General features: G+C 38.0%; 1 protein-coding gene across 4 annotated transcripts in view; it reads right to left on the reverse strand.

Moving 5' to 3' along the window:
• The window catches only part of SMAD2 (SMAD family member 2), a 92,176-nt gene that overhangs the window by 64,435 nt on the left and 4,261 nt on the right, over positions 1-23,480 (reverse strand). For all 4 annotated transcript variants that reach the window (XM_027868945.1, XM_027868947.1, XM_027868944.1 and 1 more), the window contains exon 2: positions 3,231-3,519. In XM_027868945.1, coding sequence (XP_027724746.1) covers positions 3,231-3,466 — 236 coding nt within the window. In that variant the 5' untranslated portion in view covers positions 3,467-3,519. The remainder of the gene's footprint in view (positions 1-3,230; positions 3,520-23,480) is intronic.

The raw sequence follows: 23,480 nt of genomic DNA on the forward strand, positions 1-23,480 counted from the left end.
AGAGAGAGAGAGAGAGAGAGAGAGAGACAGAGAGAGACAGAGAGAGACAGAGAGAGAGAGAGAGAGAGAGAGAGAGACAGAGAGAGACAGAGAGAGAGAGAGATAGAGAGAGAGAGACAGAGAGAGAGAGAGAGAATGGATTCATTATCACTGGAATCGGGAGTATAAGTGGTATTGGGATGAATTCAAACAGTAAGCAAACAGTTAGTAACAAGAAACCAACTAAGTATCTCAACTTTGTGCTATCAGTCAATAAACATTTATTAAGCACCTGTTATATTCCAAACAGTGTGCTAAGCATATTTGTCCAGTCTGGTCCTCCTGGAGTCTCATGGCAGCCTTCAGTATGTCTAGTAATATATAAATGTCAACTAGTATTATAATTCAATAAAATTCTAAGTGAACCCAATAAACGGCAAGGAGATGAAACTGAAACAGTCAGACTTTAAAATATTTCAAAAGTAAAAAAATCAATTAAAATAATTTATTTTTTTAATGGAGAAAAATTCCTTAGTATGGTACAAATACAGCAATGAATATCTGAAGTATTGAACTGATTTTCAATAAACAACCTGGGAAGACAGTATAGTATAGTGAAAAAAACAGACTTGTATTCAAAATAACTGTTTAAAGCTATGGCTCCACAACTTAAATTCACAAGTTTGGGTCTCAGTTTCCATCTACAAAAGGCAATTTTAGGGGGCAGCTAAGTGGCACAGTGGATAGAGCACCAGACCTGAAGTCAGGAGGACCTGAGTTCAAATCTGACCTCAGACCAAACACCTGACACTTACTAGCTGTATGACCCTGGGCAAGTCACTTAACCCCAATTGCCTAAAAACTAAAAAACAAACAAACAAACAAACAAACAAAAAACAAAAAAAGGGAGCAGCTAGGTGGCACAGTGGATAGAGCACCAGCCCTGGATTCAGAAGGACCTGAGTTCAAATCTGGCCTCAGACACATAACACTTACTAGCTGTGTGACCCTAGGCAAGTCACTTAACCCCATTGCCTAACCAAAAAAAAAAATGCAATTTTATATTTGCACAACAATAATCAAAATTGTAGTAAAGAGTCACTTGAAAGTGCAAAGTACTTTAAGAAAGTTGTTAAGGACTAGAGAAAAGAACTGTGATTTCATCTGTAAAGGGAACTCTCAGGTGAGGAAGCTCCCTCTACTAATGCAGGTCAGCACTTTCTCAGTAACTTAGTCTTGGAGAGTTGCTGTACCTTCCCTAAATTTGATGGAGAAAAGAACAGAGGGAGATCACAGGAGAACAGTAAGAATCATATACATAGTTACATTTATACCACAGCAGTTCTATTTCTCCCTTGCAGTATGTCAAATTCATTCTTTAAGCACCTATAGCTTAAAAGGGTTCATCCTTTCCTTTCATGATTCCCTTACAATTCCCATTTTCCCACCTACCTCCTATGCCAAAGTTCTAAAATAATGGGAAATTAAAAACCAAGGGAAAAAAGTGCTGATTTGGGACATTTGAATGATAGTTCAATTTTTTACAGTGCAGAATGCTACTCAGTTCAGTAATTTTGTGGCAAATAACACTTGATATCCACCAAACTTACTTATATGAGCTCATAAAACAAAGACTGTTTAAACCTTAAAGTGACATAATTTGAATTTATAACAAAAAATGAAATCATTCAGGGTTATCATTTTCTTTGGTCCTAAGGCTACTAATGCCCTTCTCAAGTCTACTAGTTTTTCCTTCTTACCCACAAAAACTTCCTTCTTCTCCTTTGTATCACAGTCCTTCCACTCTAGGTAAAATCTCAAAAAGATTCTAATTTCCTCACCAGACTAGGAAGGATGGGAGGACGGAAGAAATGAAAGGCTGCAAACTTTAAAAAACTTTTTTTCAATATTCCATGAAAAATTTAAACACTTCCTCCCATATATACCACATAAGAATGTACTCATTCTTGTACCACCTATAATGATCAATGACATTACCAGACTTGAACATTATTTAAACCAAGAGACATTACAAAAACTACTGGTATTAAAGGGCATGTTTTTCCCTATATGAAGAGAAAACCTTTCTATTTATAATGTTATGAAACAAATCTAATTTTCCTCATTCTTCTACTAAGTACTATTCAATATAAAATTAAATCTACCCAATTAGTTGTCAACTATAGTTTTACACTCTTAAAGGAGAAAAATTATTTAGACAATACATGAAATGATGAGGCCAAAGGAATAATCGAGTCATTCAATAGAGTGAAGTGATAATTCAGAAACAAGAGCAGACAAGAGGTCAGCTGGTAGTCATGACTGAAGCTACCACTCAGACTCATTGGCAGTAAGGGTAATCTGGGGAGCTGGCTGCCCTGGAAGAAGAATGCCAGACAAAAGAGAATGTGCCAAACAGAATGCTTCACAAGTTATTTTTTATAGTCTACGAATACGGTATTGCTAACTTCCATTTTGCAAAGTTCCATTATTTCAGCATATAGTATAGTTAGTATTAGTATATTTAACTATGTTACCAGTAGCATTATAAGCAAAAACACATAATCAATGATTAATTAATAGACTGCATAATGAAATCTATTTAAGCACATATGCTGTTTCAATGAAGTGATTTTTTTCTTAGCTTAATCAAAAAAAATTTATTTTAAAAAGTCAGTTTTAGGTTAAGTCCTGTTGTATACTGGCACCAAAAAAATTACTTTTAATGTTTCTTTTTCTTTTCTGGGAAAAGTGCTACAACTCAAGATAAACTCCAATTTAGTACATACAATTTACCAAAACATTAAAGATGTTCTTTATATACTGATGACTGAAGTGTTGACCAAGGAAAAAAAAATGGGCTGGAGGCTAAAAAAAAAAAAATTACTACGATCACTCCTTATTTACAGTACACTCAAAACTACAGAAATTTAAAAAAAAAAAAAAAAAAAAACTACAGAAACTGTTACCTTACTGCACTGACATCCAAAAGCAACAGAACTTCTTAACATAACCTAAGTATTTACTCCTTAACCTAACTTCCTTAGTGTTCAAGGAAATGGCTATGAAATACAATGAAACAATTTTTAATTGCAAAATACAATACATCTCTAATACCATAACACTGAAACATGTTATTTACAAGTGACTTGAAAGTCTGTCACAGAATTTTCCTCAACTTTTGTCAGCAGATTAAATTCAAGTCTGCTATTCCTTTAGGATGATCAATGAGAGGACCATACAACACTTACCTTGGTATCGTTACACATTTCGTATTACAGTTTTGAGTGGTGATAGCTTTCTCAAGTTCATCTAATCTTCCAGTTTTCTTTAGCTTCTTCACCAAACTTTTAACTGCTTTTTCACACCATTTTTCTTCCTGTCCATTCTGTTCTCCACCACCTGCTCCTCCAGAACCACTGGCAGATTTCTTCCATCCCAACAGCCTCTTCACAACTGGTGGAGTGAATGGTAAGATAGATGACATGTTCTTACCACAGACAGCAGCAATTCACAGAAACGTAGCCTTCTTTACCCAACCTAAAAAAGAAATCAAAGTATAAGTAAGGGACTCCAAAATCAAGTAATAATTTTAGTCAGATTATGTAAAAAGAGATCAAGCAAGGTAGAATTTCTGAAAGACTGTGACAAAAGTACTTGATGTTTAACTTTTACACAAAATTATTTCTAATACATAATTAAAATTTTAAACTTTTAATCTTCAAAAATATGCTTCAGATATGGATTTATAAGAGTATTTGAATGGAAAATATAATGTAATCAATTATGAAGAATCTTTTAGAAAAGACTTGAAATTTCAAATAATATATCTGTCCCCTAACTTCTAAAATATGAAAGCAATGCTACTCTTCTAAATAACTTTCAAAGTGTAAATGTAACTGTCATCAGAAATAATAGATTCTGAACACACACACAAAAAAAACATACAGTTAATGGCAGCAAATTTGTAAATAACCCAGCCTCCTCCCCCACCAGAAATCCACCAGCTTTATCTCCCACAAGAGATTAAAAAAACAAAAACCCAAAACCCAAAGAATTTGAAAACTGTTTTAAAATAAATTAGCAGAGAAGTGACTAAAATGGTTCATCTGACCCAGAGATCCCACTGCTACACATATACCCCAAGAGAGTCAGAGATAGAGTAAAGGAAGAAAAATTTATAGTAGCACTGAAGAGGAAACAAAGTAGGCTCCCACTGATTGTGAAACAGCTCAACAAAATGTGGTACATGAATGTAAGATAATATTACTATGCAATAAAAAATAATAAATATGAAGAATACAAAGCATGGGAAGATTTAAAATGAAATGTTATCAAGTGAAATAAACAGAACCAAAAAAAATATACACAATAGCTATGGAAAGGACAACAAAAATCAAAAATGAACACCGTGAACAAGTTTGATCCCAAAGAGGAGAAATGAGCAAATGTAATTTTCTCTCTTCTTCACAAAGGTGGGGGATTACGGAGGCAGAACACAACATAGTCACGCTTCGTATGTCGGTTGATTTGCTTTTTTAAGGGGGAAGGGAATGAGCTTAAAATAATGCCTACTATGTGCCAGGCATTATGCTAAGTGCTTTACAAATACAGTCCTCAATATTTGTACATTTAACCCTGGCAACTTCAAGCATTTACATATTTTACTAGTAACCTCACTTTTACACTGGCAACTGTGCACATTCACAGCTATGCAGTGTAGAGAAAAAAAGAGAGATGTGATGTGTGCAAGCTTGTGCAGTTGCTGTTATCCTACCAGGTATTTCACTGTCTTGTTCACCCTATCTTTGTAAAGAACTCCTCATGCATTCAAAGTGTCAGAGGTGATGTAGAGATCTCACCAATCTCAGCGTCTTCTGATAGCAATGACTAAAGTTCCAGTAACCTCTCCTTTGATTTTCAGAGGATGGCCAAGAAGTAGCATAATAATGTCTGAAATCAATGGTTTTTGTTTTGTTTTTATCGGAATGTCAGCACAAAAGATTACAAAATTCTAGGGAATTACTAGTGAGAAAAAATGTTTTGCATATTAACCAATTTTATTTTGTGTACAGCATTTTATGGGTTATTTCATGGTTACTGTGTTAGGATGAGTATATGTTATCAGAATTAAGTTTTGTTATAAAGAACCTACAAAGAAAAGTGTACTTTTAGCAATCTCTAGTAAAAGATTTGCTTTTGGTCATCACAGGAAAACTAACCCCTTATTTCCTATAGATTCAATGTATCAACATTCACGTTTTTGATTTTCATGCTGTTTTCTAAGAATGTCACCCCTGAGAAAGTGGAGGATTAACCATATTATCTCACCTGATTCTCACAATAATCTTGCAGGGTAGGTGCTGTTATGAAAGGTTAAGTAACTTAGCCAGTGTCACACAAATGTCTGAGACCGGAGCTGAACTTGGGAATTCCTGACTCTAGACTCAGTTTTTTCTGTGATTAATCTGTGTTATAAAGAATGGCTTTCTGGAATATGGAGGAGGGAGATAGATTTTACAAAATTTTGCAAAATATAAAAACAAAATATATCAAATAATTTTTAAATGGATTAACAGTAAGCTAAATATTCTAGGGATGAGAATAACAAAGTAAAGGTAAGAATGAATATGCCATTTGGGGGACTGACCTACAGTGGAGGATCCATTAACTGTCATTTGCCTTTTATAAGCAGCTTTTTAAAAAAAAACTTCTTTCAAGGTGGAATACTTTTTTTTTTCATGTAAAACACAGAATACCTCCTATGTGACATAAAAAAGAAACTAGATTAAAGTGTCCATTTTGGTAAATTACTGAGTTACAGACTTTAATCCTTAAAGAGTTATAATGACCCTTTTCTTCATCTCCTTTGTAGGATCAACATTAATGTCCAGCCTCTGTTTAGGCCCTCCCTTTTTTCATTCTCTACACTTTCTCTAGGTAAGAATTTCAAAATCAAGAGTCCATGAACTTGAATGGGGGAAAATTACATCTATATTTTCACTAACTTTTGGTATCTCTTGTAATTCTATGTATTTTATTTTATGCATTTAATAATGTGATTCTGAAGGGTCCAAGTGATTTCTTTAATTCCTCTTGATTCAGCTATAATTTCTATTCAGTCAACTCCCAAGTGTATATCATCACTTTTTTCTTCCCTGAGCTCTAGTCTTCCCCATCACCAACTATCTACTGAACCACCTGAATGTCCCATAGGCATCTAGAACTAAAACACATCCAAAAGTGAGCTAGCTATCTTTCCCGCTAAACTCATTCTTTCTCCCAACTTCTGTATTTCTGGAAGGCACCATCATCCTCTCAGTCACCCCTGAGACTCTTCACTCTCACCCAATCTGGCCATATTCAATCAAATATATTTCAATATCTCTTGCACACCATAACAACTCTACTGAGGCCCTTATCACCTCTTGCCTGGACTACTGCCAATCTTCTAATTGGTATACAGCCACAGCTAGCACATCTAATCTTTCCTTTCTCCAAACATCCTCCAAGTAGCTGCCAAAGTGATCATACTAATGATCATGACACTTCTGCTAAAGAAGCTTCAGTGGCTCCCACTACCTAAAATAAAATATAAACACTTTTGCCTTGCTTTCAAAATCCTATCTTGCCAAGCTAATTTCACAAAACACCCCTCCCCTCCATACACTCTATGCTCAAGCCAAACTATTCTACTTGTTGTTCCTCTGACACACAACATTCCTTCTCTCCCTCTCACCCACTCTTTGTACGAGCTGTCCTATGTCAGGAATGACTCCCACCTCAGTTCTACCTTTTGGAACCTCCTAGATCTCTTTAAGGTTCAGCTCAAGTGCCATCAAATTTAAGAACCCTTTCCTGATTCCCAGCTGTTAGTCTCATCCCGTTCACCCTCTATATTTATTTTGTAAACACCCTGTGTATTTACTTATCTATATTCTCTTGCATTGAATACAAGCTCTTTGAGGGTAGGGGCTGTCTGATTTCTGCACCTGTTCCCCAATGTCTAGTACATGCCAGTGCTTAACTGATTCACTGATCAAAAGATTGGACAAGGTATTTTAGCAAAACATTAAACATATTTATTACAAAAGAGGCATCAATTTGTGTTTAATCACAGTAAATATGAAGATGGAACATTTAAAATAATAAGCAAATCTTTTTTTCCTGGATAAAGAACTAATTTTGCAAAGCATATGCAATTATTCATTCAGTAACTTTTAGTGCTGTTTCATGTACAAAAGCACTATATGAGGACTTTGAATGAGAAACATAACCAAGACAATTCAGCAAGGAAGAATTTGCAAGTTCCTACTGTATGTGAGGCATTGGACACTGGAGTTTAAAGAAAGGCAAAAAATAGTCTTTATCTTCCAGGAGCTCAAAGTCTAATGGGGAAGACAACAGGAAAACAACAGACAAGATATACACAAATTAAACTGGAATAACCTCAGAGGGAAGGCATTGGAATCAAGAGCGATCAGGAAAGGCTTCTTGTGGAAGGTGAGATTTTAGCTAGAACTTGAAAGAAGTCAGGGAAGCAAGGTGACTGAGATGGGGAAGAAGAGGGGTAAAAATACCCAGAGTTCAGAGATGGGACATCTTATTCAATGAAGAGCAAGAAAAGCCAGTGCTACTTGATCACAGAACTCATGGAAAGGAGTAAGGTATTAAGCAGTATAAAGGTAGGAAGGGACTAGGGCTTTGAATGCCAAATAGGATTATATATATGATCATGGAAGCAACAGGGAGCCATTAGAGCTGACTGAATGGGGGTGAGGGATTGGAGTAGGGAGAGACTTGTGGCAGGGAAATCAACCAGAAGGCTACTGGCAACAGTTCAGACATGAGGTGATAAGGACCTCAAGTACCGGGGTGGTATTAGCATCCAAGAAGAGAAAGGAGCATGTATGAGAGATGTTACAAAGATAAAATCAACAGGTTTTGGCATCATACTGGATATGGAGGGGAGGGAGGTAAGAAAGTTGCAAGCTTGGGGGATTGGGAAGTAGATGGTATCCTCAAAAGGCTAGAGAGTTGGGTAGTAAAAGTAAGTTCAGTTTTGGCCATGTTGAATTAAGATGTTTACCAGACATCCAGTTCACAATAACCAAAAATGTGAGACCAAAGGTCATTGGAAAAGTTAGGGCTAGATGGAGACTAGGTTGGAGACTCATCATCCTAGAGATAACTGAATCCAAAGAAGTTGATGAGATAACCAATAGGGACAGAGCCCTGGGTGACTCCCACAGTTAGTGGTCATGACCATGAATATCCAACAAAAGAGACTGAGAAAAAGTAGACAGTGGTAGGAGAACCAGAAGGGACAGTAGTGTCACAAAAACCTAGAGAAGAAAGTATCAAGGAGAAGAGGGTAATTAATAGTGACAAAGGCTACAGAATGGTCAAGAAAGATGAAGACTGAGAAAAGGCCATGAGATCTGGCAATTAAAGAGATTACTGGTAACTTTGGAGAGAATAGTTTCAGTTAAATAGTGAGGTCAGAAGTCAGATTGTAGTTCTGAATTGGAGTCATAGAAAGTAATTGGCCTTCAAGTTTAGCCACAAAAGGGAGGAGTGATAAAGGATGACAGCTAGTTGGAAATAATGCATTAAGGGAGGGTTTTTTGAGTATGGAAGAGATGTGGATGTAATTTTCGGGCATTAGACAGGGAAAAATTTAAGTGAAGTGACACGGTATATGGATCACAGAAGGGAACACTCTACTAAGTCAGGATAGAATGGGATCCCTTGTGCCTGTGGAAAGATTTGCCTTGGCAAGGTCTCCCTTCTTCATGTGAAACAACAGTGAAAAAGATAGTTGAGGAAGGCATATGAGGGATGAAAGATAAGGAAAAGACAAGAGGGAGATCTCAGAGTATGATCCCAATTTTCTCAGTGAAATGAGACAAGAAACAAAAAAAAATTTTTTTAAATGAGTCCAGGTTCTCAGCTGAGATGGTGGAAGCAGGGCAAGGGTGTGAAGGTTTGAAGAGAGGTGAAAAGGTTTGGAAAAGCTACTTTGGTGGGTGAGAGAGTGAAGATTAGGAGGTGTAAAAGATTTGTCTTGTTGCCGCAAGGGCCCAGTTGAGATTATGTAACAAAAGTTTGTAGTGGATCCAGTTGGCAATATTTTATCATTTCCTTTGGCTGCATTCGGTAGTACATGAGTAAAAGCAAAGACAACAGACTTGTCAGGACTGAGGCTTGCCAGGCCCAAGATCTTTGATAAGTGAGCAAATGACCTGACCAAAGAGGTTGGTATAAAATTGAACTGATTCACCGAAGTGTCAAGACAGGTAGTGGATAGTGCAGCCAGTGCAGGGATGATAGCCTGGGAAGAGAACTGAGGGCCTGAGGGATTGGAGGTGAGAGTAAGGACAAAGAACAGAGCTAAAGGATGAAAGGTGGAGCAAAATATGGGACGACAACAGATAATGATCAGTTAAAAAGAAATTTCAGATTGCATGAACATTAATGTAGAACACTGTAGCCTCATGAAATTTCTGTTCAATAAAGGAAAATAAGACACACAAATATGCAATATCATGTAACAAACAATGCATAATATAGTTATGATAAAAATCATTACAATGGTGCAAAAATCAATTTCAAATGGAGATCAGGACAGAATTCCTGGCTGAGGTATTAAAATATTTGGGCAATCCATCTTAAAGGATGAAAAGTATAGGTTTCAAAAGTCAGAGGTGGAGGTTAGAAAGTATATTCCAAGCATAAAGCCATAAGCAAATGTGGAAGAAGGGAGGGAAGGAGAGAGGGAGGAATGGAGGAAAGAAGGAAGGCACAGAAAACATTTTAAGTGCCATTTGGCAGTAGTGTGCAAGGTATGACTAGAGAAGAGGAAGGAAGAGCACCCAGAAGTAAGGGGACCAATTAGGAAACTGTTACAACAATCCAGATGAGATAGAAAGGTGATAGTAGGAATGGAAGGGATAGTAGTTAAACTCACAACCTAAAGATGATTACATAGTGACAAATGAAGGAAAGGTAGATATCCAGAATTCAGGATATTGTCTCTATCCATTTACTACCACTGCAGTCAATGGGAGTTTCTCTTCTCAATAACTAGAATTCTGGGGCAGCTAGTGGCGCAGTGGATAGAGCCCCAGACCTGGATTCAGAAGGACCTGAGCTCAAATCCGGCCTCAGACACATAACACTCACTAACTGTGCGACTCTGGGCAAGTCACTTATTCCCAATTGCCTAAAAAAACAAAAAACAAAAAACAAACAAAAAAAACAATTCCATCTGCACTGTTTTGGTTCTTTGATTATACTAAGTAAATGAATAGACGGTTGTCCTTTTAATTCTGTTTAGAGGTAGAAGCATTAGGTCAAAAAGAAATGCAATGTCCAGGTATGACCTATTATAGGAAATTCTTAAAATTCTGATAATGAGTTTGTTTTGGTGGTAGTGTGGGAGTTTAGGTACCAAGGGGTAAAGGGAAGCTAAAAGGTTATTTTTTGCACTTAAAGAAGCTCAAAACCACACCTATTTTGTTAGAACAGTACCTAAATGAAGTTAGAAAATGAAGTACACGAGATGTCAAATAATGACCTGACTCAAGGAGACAGATATCACTTCTAGCAAGGGAAATCTGGGCAGGATATTATGAAACAGGCAGCACCTGAGCTTTGATGGAAAGAATTTTATAAAGCAGAAGTGAGTTTCTGCCTTGGGCCCTTGGCCTAGAAGACCACGTTTATCTTTCTTGGGCATAAACTCCTCCTCTGAACCAATCAAGAAAACTGCCCTTAGCCCAAGGGTTTTCCTTTCACTGAATTCTAAATTTTATTGATTTCTAACTCTTAGCTCCACACAAAGCCTCCTGAGTTTCTTTATCCTTGAATAGGCTGGCTTAGCTCTCTGAGTTAAATAATGTCTACATTCAATCCCTAATAATTTATTCCCCTTCTTCCTGTCTCAATACCACAGTATCTTGGTGCTACATTCCAGCCCCCAGCCTCTTTCTCTTCTGAACTCTACCAATACATTATTCAAATCACAAAGATAAAATCCTCTTTACAGGACAGAAAAATAAGATACATTTAATCTCATTTTGTAAATTCCGTCATAAGGAAATGTTTGCTACACAGGAAGTCCTATTTTGAACTGTTTCAAAACATTCAGTGACAAAGGAGGAAGACTAGTGACTAGGAAGAGCACCTGGAAGCAAGTGGACCAGTTAGAAAGCCGTTGTAATAATCCAGATGAGGTAGAAAGGCAGTGGTAGGAACTGGAAGGAGAGTAGTTAAACTGACAACCTAGTGATTGACAGTGATACTGATAACCCCTTTGTTGTTGTTTGATAAGGATAGCCTACATACAATGGAAAAAACACAGGCTCTAGAGTCAGAAGACCCTCTGTTCAAATTCCTTATCTTCCACACGTGACCTTGGGCAAATCATTTAAACTCTTTGGACCCCTTTTCTCGTCCGTAAAATGGGGGGATTGGACTAAGTGACCTCTGAGGTTCCTTCCACTTTTAAGGAACTACTATGTTCCCAGCACCATGTTTGGCCCATCCTGAGGTATTAAATAGGACATTCCTTACCCCTAAGGAGTTTGTAATCTAATGACTTAAGGTAAACAATTATAAAATCAGTTATTGTGCTGTAATAGCCTCATGAACTACTAAAGTATATAGGTATTTGCCTTTATACTAAATGGAGCCATACTGTTATGCTCTTTTGTATTCAAATGTCTTTTTGTTTTTTGTCTCCTTCCCTGCTGTCAACTTCTAGATGCTATCAGTATTCCTGCCTTTTGAAGTCTGCCCTGTGTCCTAACCTTTGGTAGCTAAGCAAGCCTGTTAGAAGTATGTCTAAGAAAAGAGTAAATAGTCTATGAGTTAGGCCATCTTTTCTGAGTAAGTATATGAAAAGCTTTAGGATTCATCTATTTTGGCAGCTCTGAGTCTTTTATTGCTTATTTGCTAGTACTAGGGTGTATCCAAATAGGGGAGGTTGCCAAATATCTGAACTCTGGATAAGTGAAATGTTACTATGCTAAGTGTTTTGACATGTATTCACAATTGTCACTAACCTCTCCTTACTTAAAACATTACAAGCTTCCTTGTCTGAGAGAAAAAAAAAATTTGCAATATTTAAATTAAGATCCAAAAGCCTGGAGAAAAAAATGAAACTGAGGCATGTGCAAGACAGTCCTTTCTTGACATAAGAAGTAAAGAATTATTTTCACTCTTGAAAATTTTCAATTCCTGAATACTAGGAATGTGGATTTTAATTATATACTCATTAAAAGATCAGAGCCGTAGAGCTAGAAGGGACCCTAGAGGTCATTTTACGTGACACTGAGACTCAGGGAACTAACTTGCTCAATGTCAAAGAGAGATTAAGAAGCAGAGCCAGGATTCAAAAACTCAAATACCAAAATCCCCAAATTCACTTCAATAAATCAGTATATGCATTACTATCTTGGGTAGTTATATAATGAAATTTTACCTACAGTGCTCAATATTCATGAAGGATTTAAAGAAAATTATGAACACAAGTTTACTGTGAATATATCAATAAGATCTCCCAATTAGCAAAAGCTGCTCCATCATCAGAGCCCTGAATCCCTCATATGATTTCATCCTACCAAATTCCCTCCTACCAGAAAAAAAGGAAAAAAAAAACCCAACCCTTCCCTTCACCTCTCTCCCCCATATTGTTTCTACTGTCAGACTTCTCAAAAGAACAGTCTACACTCACTGTCTTTACTTCCTCACCACCCACTCATTCCTCAACCCCTTGAAATCTGGCTTCCTCCCCCACTATTCACAGAATCTCAGAATTTCAGAGTTGGAAAGGAGAGGAACAGCCATCTAATCCAACCCAAACCCGGAAAAGAATCTCTACTACAATATGCTCCACAAGGTCTGTTTGAAGACCTCCCATTAGGAGTGGAATCCTCCACCTTCCAAGGTAGGAAGTGAAATAGCTCTCAATATTAAGAAGTTTTTCCAAACATCAAGCTTAAATTGGCCTCTGCATTTCCACCCCTTTGCTCCTATTTCGATGCTGTAAGGCCAAACAACACCAAGTTTAATCTCTTCCACGTGACAGCTCTTCAAATACTTAAAAGGCAACAATCTTGTTCCCCCAACTCATCTCTTTTCCAGGCTAAACACTCAATTTCCTTCAACCCATTCTGACAAGGCCCTTCAACTATTCTGGTTGTCCCATTTTGAACATTTCTCCACTTAACGTCCTGAATATAGTACTCCAAAGCTGGTCTGACCAGGGCTGAGTGCAAGAGCACTTTTCACCTCTCTTGATACAGCCAAAGTCACATTAGTTTTTACTAACATATCATACTGCTGACTCACATATCCCATAAAGCTTGTAGTCCACTATTAGTCGAAAATCTTTTTCAAAGAGTTGTCTAAACATGCCACCACCACCCCTATTGAAGTTGCTCTCAAAAGGTCCCCCAAAGTCCACTTAATTTCCAAATCACATGGCCTTTTTGGTTCATCCTCCTTGATTTCTATACAGCATGACCACACTAAACAATCTCTGAATACCTGAGTTTGAACCTTGGGGAAGTCATTTAACTTCCCTAAACCTCACTTACTTACCTGTAAAAATGCATGAAAGAACAAAATAAAACAAAAATAATTTGACTGAAGGAGGGAGGGTGGTAGTAAAGTGGCCTCAAAGGCCCTTCTAGCTCCAAATCTATGATCCCAGTTCTCTTCTCTCCTATCTCTGAGCAAACTTTTTTCTATCTCTATTTTCTCCCACCTTCTAAAAGTGTTCCCTAAGGCTCTGTCCCTGGAATTTAACTAGCATTTTCTAGTACTAAGCTTCCTCAATACAAGGACAAAAAGTGAAACAAACCCCCTAAAAGAGCTTACATTCAACTGGCAGCATAAGGCAGGTCAACAAGTAAGTTAAATAAATACAAGGTAATATGAGAAAGCAAGAAGCATTAACAGCTTCAGAAAAGAATGTGGCTGAACTGAGCCTGCTTCATCGAAGATGAGGATCTGAAAAGTTAAGGGGAAGGGGAGAGTGTATGGAGGTATGGGGAAAGGCATGTTGTACAAGTGAACAAAGGCTAGAGATGAAATGTTCAGCAACAGCTAGTAGTATCATTTGGAATACAGTGCATGAAGAACATAAGACTGGAGGCAGATTGTGTAGGATCTTAAATGCCAGACAAGAGTTTTCATTTTATCCTAAAGGCAAATTAGAGCCATTAAATTTGTTTGAACAGGGTGGCGGCCTGGTCTGAAAACTACTGCAATAGTTCAGACAAAAAGTGATAAGGATACATAAAGATGGATGTGTAAGTAAAGAGAAGGTAATGGATACAAGAGATGGAGGTAAAGGGGGCAAGGCTTGGTAAGACTGTACAATACAGGGAGGAGTAAAAGAGAGGTGATAGATGTTATGAACGTGAATGACAGAGGATGATGGTGCCCTCAACAGAAAAGAAGTTTGACAGGTAGGGACTGGGAAGTTATCAACTATATTTTGGAATGTTGAGTACTAGAAGTGAAAAGGATATTTAGGAGGTGTCTAGCAGGAAGTTGGAATTGCAGGAATGATTAGAGTAGGATACACAGATTTGGAAGATAACTATCTACAGATGATGATGGATTCCAAAGCTGATAAGATCAAGAAAAGTTAGGTGTGTATTCAGCAAGGGAAGATGGCCAAGGAATAAGCCTTGAGGAACTGCCATGCTTAAGGGATGGGAAATGGATAATAATCTAAGAAAAGAGACTGGAGAAGGTCAAACAGGCAGGAAGAAAAGAGGAAGAGAACAGTATGGAAGGCAATAGAGAAGGAGGTGATGCCACCACTGTTAACTGGGGAAAAGAATTCCTTCACCGTGACCATGTTAAAGAACTTCAGGTTCTTTCTGCTTTAGGGAGTGTCTCTACCCACTCTGCCCTCAATGTAGAAACATTGCAGCCCTCTATTCTTATTCAAAGCCTGAGCGCATACAGGGCTTCCACTAAGAAGAAAACTCTTGCCCTAGTACCTGCTGCTGCTCCTTAGAATTCTCTCTCATCAATAAAAAAGAGTGGGAATCTTACCCTCATTTTGCTTAAGGTCTTAGTTTAGAGAGGCCTCCATGCCCTGCAGTCCACTGTCTCAAAACACACCACCTACTTTGGAAGCTGTCCCTGTTCTTGCAGAGGAAAGCAGGGGTCTCTCAAAACAAAAAAGTTCTTGTCCCAGCTACTTTTCCTCCCTTTTCCAGGACAGGTCTTAGAAGATGAAGGTTTTAAACCTGGCTCCTCCAAGAAAAGTATTTTAGAAGTCTAATGGTTTCAGAAGCACGAGGAATCTGCTTTCTACTCTGCCTTGTGTCACCATTAACAAAACTGTAGCCTTTCTTACCACCAAGTGCTCAGTTACTGGATTTGAAATTCTTGTTCCAGAATCTGTTAGCAAGCATGGAGACAGGCCCTGCTTCACTAGTTTCACTGAACCACCTGGACAAACCAATACCTTGGCCTTCAATAATCACCAAGCACCCAGACATAGGGGTGATAAGACCAGCATTTCTCTGACACAGCCAATTTCCTCCCACCCAAAGCATAGGGAGGCTTTACCTAAAAGAAGACAGAGCTGCTGCCCCAGGACCTGACTGGCCCCAGTGAAACTTCCTTCCCCATCCTCTTCCCACCACCATCCAGCCAATTTGGGGAAGATCTAAGACAAAGCTACTCCTGGGGCTTGACTAGCCTCAACTCTCTAAAGCAACTTTTTTATCATCTTTTGTTTCTGTGCAGTTGTGTCGGACTCTTCGTGATCCTGTGAACTCATAGTATGCCAATACTGGCTATGGGGTTTTCTTGGCAAGGACACTAGAGTGGTTTGCCATTTCCTTCTCCAGTGGATTAAGGAAAACAGAGTGACTTGTGCAGGATGACACAGCTAGCATCTGAGGCTGGATTTGAACTGAGGTCTTCCTGACTCTGGACCCAATGCTCTAAGCTGCCTCCTCCTGATCATCTAAAGGCATAAAAAGTCCCAGTCATGTGTAATCTAGGTTGACTTGATGGATTTCTGAAGCCCACTCCTCTTAGTCAGGAAAGCTGGGTTTAAAATCCACTTCAAATGCTTAAAATTTGATGACAGGCCATTTACTTAACCTATAAAAGCCATTAGAATTTTTTTCTTTTTGTAAAAATGAGATTAACTGTATTTACATGAAATTGAAAGTTTCTGCACAAAGAAAATCAATGCAGAGAAAAGGCTTTCCACAATGACTGTACCAATTCAAAAAAATTTTTAACCACCTAAATCCAACGGCTTTTCCTCAATCCTCATTTTTCTTTACCTCTCTGAAGATTTTATCATTGATCTCATGGATACTCTCTCCTCTTGGGTTTTCTTTGCACTAGTTCCCTGGTCTCTCCTCTGAGCTCCAGGCCTGGATCACTAACTGCCTCTTCAATATCCCTGTCCCTGTAAATATATCAAACTCAACATATCTACAACAAAAATCATTACCTTTGCTCAAACCCATCTTACCTTTAAAATTATCTGTTTCTGTTGAGGGTACCAACATCTACATCCTTACATAGGTAGGCAATCTCAGTGCCATCCTTAACTTTTCCCTCTCCTTTACATCTCACAGCCAATCACATAACAAGTCTTGTCAATTCTACTGCTACAATATCTCCAACATTCATTCCCTTCTCTTCCCCCACACAGCATCTATAGCCTTCATTATCTTCCACCTGGATAATTTTAACTGCCATTTCATCAGCCTCCTTCTAGTATTCTTCCTCTCCAATTCATCTTCATAAAATTTCCAAACCTTTCTTCCTAAAACACAAGTCTAATCATTTCAGCTCCCTGCTCAAAAACCTTCGCTGGTTCCCTAAACAGTACGAGCTAAGCATGAGGGACACAAACAGAAAATTCAGACTCAAAGAGCTCATATTCTAACAGGAAGGTTCAGGAAGGATAGAAAGATACAAGTGCCCACAGGATACAATAGCAGCTAGATGTGAAGGGACCAAGCCTGTAAGCTCTGCTATTAAGGGAGGCTGACTTGGATAGACTACTTGAGTTAAGGGAGGGCCATCAAATTGCCTAAAAGAGGGCAAACTGGTCCAGTAAAGTGAGTAATCACTGTAGTTCCTGCCTAGATGAAATAGGGAAACCCAGTCTCCAAAAAAAAAAAAATATAATAGTGAGACAGGTGGTAAGGCTATATAATCTTATCATTTTGTCTACCTACCAAGAATAGTATGACTCTCAGAATTTAGTTTATGAAGGAAAAAGCAAAGCACTCCTTCACTGTGGGCTTTATTTCCTAACAACTATAAATGGGTCTAGAAGTGCAGCACCAGCCCCCACTATCTCACCACCTCTCCCTTCCATTTCCAAAGCTTCAAACTTTATTATAACAAACCCATTCATTTAGTGTCATATAAATCTAAGAATACTTATTTCAGTCAGAGGAGGGAAAATAGGAAATTACACAAAACTCCAAAGTTTCCTGTAACCAACTAGGAATAATTAGTCTAGTTTACCAAAAATTTGAGATTCAATATGTAGGGCAAAGAAATAAAACTATAATATACAAATACCCATACTACAGGAGATTATATAGAAAAAGGTACATTTTTTTTCTTTCTACTAAAGGTGACTTTATTTACTACAGTACTGTATCAAGAAATAGGCTTCACAATCTAAAAGTGATTTGTAGAACTTGGATAGGGTTCAAAACAGATAAAAACAGAAACTTCTCACCTTGTCATTTAAAGTTCATCACTAGAACTAGCTGCTACAGGTACAGGGTCCTCCCACTGCCCTAGCCCATCAACAGGCAACACAAAAGCACTGCCTCAATACCCAGTTCCACTAAAGAATGCCCACTATCACCTAGATGCTGACTCCCAGGTGTGTATCTACGCTGGAAATATTCCAGAGTCCTATTCCATTCTAACCCTCGACTCACTATCTCCTAGGGCAGAGGCCAATCTGCCCTGCCACTACTACCCCAGGTCCTCCATACATTCCAATTTGCCTTATTAATATTCTTTGCAGGGGCAGCAAGGTGGCGCAGTGGATAGAGCACTGGACCCGTGTTCAAATACTTGACACTTACTAGCTGTGTGACCCTGAGCAAGTCACTTAACCCCACTGCCTAGCAAAAAACAAACCAAAAAAACCACAAATTAATATTCCTTGCATAACTACCTTGCCTTTCCACCTGCCATGAACATTAACTCTCTTATGTGTTGTCTTCTTTCATTAGAACATGACCTCCTTGAGAGCAGAGACTGGCTTGATTTTGTTTGTGTATTCAGTGCTTATAGTGAGAGCTTACTAAATGCTCTTCCATTCCATCTTATCCCAACCTTTTTTTTCAAGCTTATTTCAAATTATCATCTTTTATGTCCTTTATGTTGATTTGTTGACTATGTGCCAGCTAAACTGGTTGACTTGCTGTTTCCTGAACTCAGTATCACACCTGAACTCACCTCTGTGCTTTGGTCCAGGCTATCCCAACAAGGCTACAATGCCTTTTTCCTCACCTTTGCCTCTTAGAATCCCCAACTTCCTTCAAGGTCGGTTCAATTGCCTCCCTCAATGGAAAGCTCTTATGTACAGTACACAACTATCTGTTTAGACCCCTTCCAGTAAAAGGCAAGCTCCTGGAAGGGAGGAACTATTTTTCATTTTCTCTCTGCAGCCTCAGCTTCCAGTATAATGGCACTTAAGTGCTTTAGAGGCAGCCAGAAGCTGCAGTGGATAGAGCGCTAGGAAGATCTGAGTTCAAATCCACCCTTAGCAATGTGACCTTGGCAGAGTACGTTACCCTTTTTTGCCTCAGTTTCCTTATCTTTAAAATGGGGATCACTAACAGGACCCAGGGATATTGTGAGGATCAAATGAGGTAACTGTATAGCTCAAAATCCTCAAATTTAAAAATAATACTCACATTTTCAGGATATATTAAACATATTAAAAAAAAATTCATGCCAACAATGTCCTAGAAGTCCAAACAGAAATACAGAAATAAAAACTCTCTAATAATTTCTATGATGTATCCACAGGGTTTTAAGAAGACAATTTCAAAACTTACAGACCAAAATTAAATGGCTTAATACTAAGAATAGATATGGAAGAGAGTTAAATAACTGGGCTGGTACTTATTTCAACACTTTTCCAGGCCCCACGAGACCTTTCCAATCAATCAGCAAATTCACAAACATTTAGTAGGAGCCAACTGTGAGTAGAACACTGGGCTATTTTCAGGGGGAAATACAAAGCTTCTAGCTTGCCATTGCAAAAAATATTAGCTGTATTTGTAGTTGATAATCTCTAAGTCAGTAGAAAGCATTAGATAAGCAGATTTATCAATTCTTACTTGAGGCTTTTCACCATGGGGTGGGGAGGTAAGAGTGGGAGGGGAAGGGTGGAGAATATCAACTGGAAACCAAAGTTGGACTCATGCAGAACCACAGGCAATTTTTTTTAGTAAAACAAAAATAAATATAAAAGCTTTGGTCAGGAAAAAATAAGTCATGACTTGTTAGAATCTTATCTTAGTTTGTTTTTAGACTAATTTTAAGTGACTAATTCAGTGATTCTACATTTTCTTCCTGGTCAGTGTTAAGTCTTTCTATCACTATTATTTGTAGTGTCAAATGTTTCAGAGATAACAGGACATATGGGAAAGTATATGAATTTGAAGTCAGGGAACCTAGAGTCAAACTGGGGCTCCACTAACTACTGTTTCTATGACCCTGGACTAATCCCTTAACCTTTCAGAGGCTACTTCCTCACCTACAAAATGTAAATAATGCTGGCAAAACCTAAATCTTACAAGGCTGTTGTGAGAATGCACTTTGCAAAGATTAAATGTGAATTATTAATAACACCTACTATTGTACAGAAATTACAAGGATGATAAAAATAATTGTATCAGTAGCCCATATAAACCCAGCATCAATCTGCATAAATAATCTCAGTTGTGACATTTTAGAATCTTAGGATTTTAGAGAAGGAAAGGACCCAAGAGTTTACTAGTTCTATGGCAATGGGCAAGTCACCACTTCCAGTCTCCTTTTCCTTTTCTGTACAATGGACATAATACTACCTGCATGACTACTCTCAACACTAGGGAAAGCACTTCATAAATTACAAAGCACTAGAAAATGTGGTATTATTAATGCAGGTAAGTAGTCTGAAGGGCAGTAGGTGGCGCTGCCAGGCCTGGAGTAAGGAACCTGCATGATCTGACCTTAGACATTAGCTGTGGGACCCTGGGCAAGTCACTTATTGTCATCTGTAAAATGAGAAATGGCAAACCACTCCAGTATCTCTGCCAAGAAGATCCCAAATGGGGTCACCAAGAGTTGGACAAAACAGAAAAACAACTGAACAAGTAATTTAAAGGAATCGTTAAAAGTAAAAGGACCTCTTTTTAAAGATCAAATAATTTGGCAGATCCCCAAATTATATTAGCTGCTCTATAAGGATACCTTGAATGAGAAAACAAACAAACAAAAAAAGCCAACAACAATGAATTCATTAACTTTTAAATGAATCTGTAATTTATTACTCACATAAAATATCATTTACATACATTTGAAAAATAGTAATATGCATGGAGAAGATTTTCAGTCTTCAGACAATATGGATGCATATTTATGGATTCAAGCCCACTTGCAAAACTCTGTTCCCATATATTAGAAACATTTGGCTTATAAGAAACTGTGACAAGAGAAAGGATGATATGGAGATGTGAGCTAGACCAATTAGGATAAGCAAAATCACTGTTATTATATACAAGCCACCCCTTGTTCAAAAATCTTTAACAGCTCCTCAGCTGTTGACTGTCCGAATTCCTCAGCCCTCCACAACAAAGTTTCAACCTATTTTCCCAACATTATCAAATACTGTCTCCCTTTCTATACTCTAGGCTCCAGTGAAACTAAGGTTACCCACCATTTCCAGAATTTATTCAACCCTTTCCCACTAGTATACCTTTGCTGAAGTTATCCAGATACCCCTGTATTACTCTTCTCACTCATTGCAGAAATCCTTCTAGACTTTTCACTTCCTGCCTTCCAGCTAAAAGCACTTTGTACCTCTTCTATGAAGATTCTCTATTCTAATATGTATTATATTTGTTTACTTGTCTTTACAACAAGAATCTAAGTTCCTTTAGAACAAGTTACCATCTTATTCATAAAAAGATTCTCCTACTGATAATCAACACAGTGACTTCTCTGTAGTGAATGCTTAATGAACATTTTTTTTAATTATCTAGTGGATAAAGAGATGTAGGAAGAATTCAAAGGAATGAATCCCTGTCCATGTAAGCTCAGGTCTGGACTCGTTTGGCATATACTTTTTCTCCCAGGGTCTGACTATATGAGCCAATTTTATCACACATGTACAAGAATTTTTAAAAATTTATGAAAGGATTCTAACTCATAAAGGCTGTGTGTGACATGGGTCAACTGCACTTTTTTTTCCTGTGGAACTAGAGAGTTCTTAGTGTGGTACAACAGCAACTTGCAAGGCAGTATAAGAAACTTTTTAGCAACAAGGGGCATGCATAAGTGCCTTGGCACAGAGTAGAAAATGCCTACTAGTGATTACAAATAAATACAGCAAAACTTTGGCTGTCCAGAACCCTTAGGGAATAAGCTATTCTAGAGAGCATTTTCCAGAAAGCTGGGGTTTAAGCACCAAAGCTGAAATGATCTGTTTGGGATGGAAATCTTATTCAAGTGTATTATATACTTCTCAATCTTTACCTTCTTTAAAATGACTACCCTATACTGGCCTTTTCTTGATGACCTTGCCATTATCATGAACATCAATTATGCCAAACTATACTTCAATGATACTCTTGAGAGCCTGCACTATTAAATGAATGCTTGAGTTCTGTCTGCTTTGTAGTTTTTTGGTCTCCTCCTTATATAGGCTATCAACTGTCATTTTTATTAATCCCTTTGTTTAGCAATTCTCAGTTTCATTGGCTCATATATTTAGAGCATGAAAGTCACCTATTCCAACCCCTTGTTTTACAGATGATGAAACTGTTGCCCAGAGAAGTTAAGTGGTTGCCCCAGCCAGGATATGAACCCAGGTTCTCTGTCTCCAAACGCAGTCCTCTTGTCTCTTACCACAATCTGCCTGCTTTTAACTTGGAAACTAGGCAACAAAGCTTTCTAGATCTGTGTATAAAGAAAATGGGGCAGCTAGGTGGTGCAGTGGATAGAGCACTGGCCCCAGAGTCAGGAGAACCTGAGTTCAAATTCCGACTCATACAAGTAACAATTAGTAGCTGTTTGACTCTGGGCAAGTCACTTAACCCCAACTGCCCTGCCAAAAAAAAGAAAGAAAATAACTGTAGGTCATGGCTTGAAGGATGTTTTTTTTTTTTAAACATTTTTTTTCTTTTTTAGGCAATTGGGGTTAAGTAACTTGCCCAGGGTCACACAGCTAGTAAGTGTCAAGTGTTTGGTCTGAGGCCGCATTTGAACTCGGGTCCTACTGACTTCAGGGCCAGTGCTCTATCCACTGCGCCACCTAGCTGCCCTGGGATGTCTCTTTTAAGTACATGAAGGTACGTGCATGGACTTTTGTCACATTCTTTTTATTGGTTTAAAGTCCTTTTGCTTACTTATAGAGATGTTCCACGTGGGGGAAGAGTAGTAATAGCTGTGTTGAAACCAAATGAGGTATAATTGCATTTGATTTGAAAGGGTCGGTTGGTTGGTTGGTTGGTGTCCTTCATTCTGGAAGAAAAATCTAATTTTATACAAAAGGTTTTTGGTTGTTTTTTTTTTTTAATCTGCCTCTGAACCTTTCACCAGAACTTGCAAAAACTATCTTAAATTTTATCTTTCCCCTCCTTAGACAACTTTCTATGAAGGGACTCGTGAGCAGGGAATTTATCAAATTTGGCTGTAAAAACATTTCTCTGTTCAACAACAAGTAAATCCCTCAAAGGTTTGCTGTAACAATTTAAGCAAACCATATTATTTTCCAAGTGATTCCCTTATAAAACTGGAGAAGTGTTCCCCCAGAAAACACAATGATGATTCCAACTGATACTGTGAGAAAATATGCACACCTGATGCAGACATCTCCTGCTTGGTGATGAACTCAGTGACAGGCAAGAATAATAAGGGAAACAAGTGTTGGCAGGCAAATTCCAGGGCAATGAATGTGGTATATATTCTTCTTAGTCATTTGCAGGTTGGCAGAATTCCCTTAATGTAACTCTTCAATGAATATATAATGAATTAATTTTCTGCTTTTCTAATTCCATTGTGGCAAAAATACAAATGGTCTAAGTCTGTATTTTTATTAAGGCAGCTTTCTAGGGTATAAATCAATTGTTACATCTCAGTCTTAACCTTTTCCTCACAAAAAATTGAGAGAACCTTCTGACTCTGGGTTTCCTCATGAGGACTAAGACCAAAGAACTTGAGATGAACAGGCAAAGTCTCCCTACATTCTAACCAAA

The sequence above is a fragment of the Vombatus ursinus genome, unplaced genomic scaffold, assembly GCF_900497805.2.
Source record: "Vombatus ursinus unplaced genomic scaffold, bare-nosed wombat genome assembly UNPS02014791.1, whole genome shotgun sequence".
Lineage (NCBI taxonomy): Eukaryota > Metazoa > Chordata > Mammalia > Diprotodontia > Vombatidae > Vombatus > Vombatus ursinus.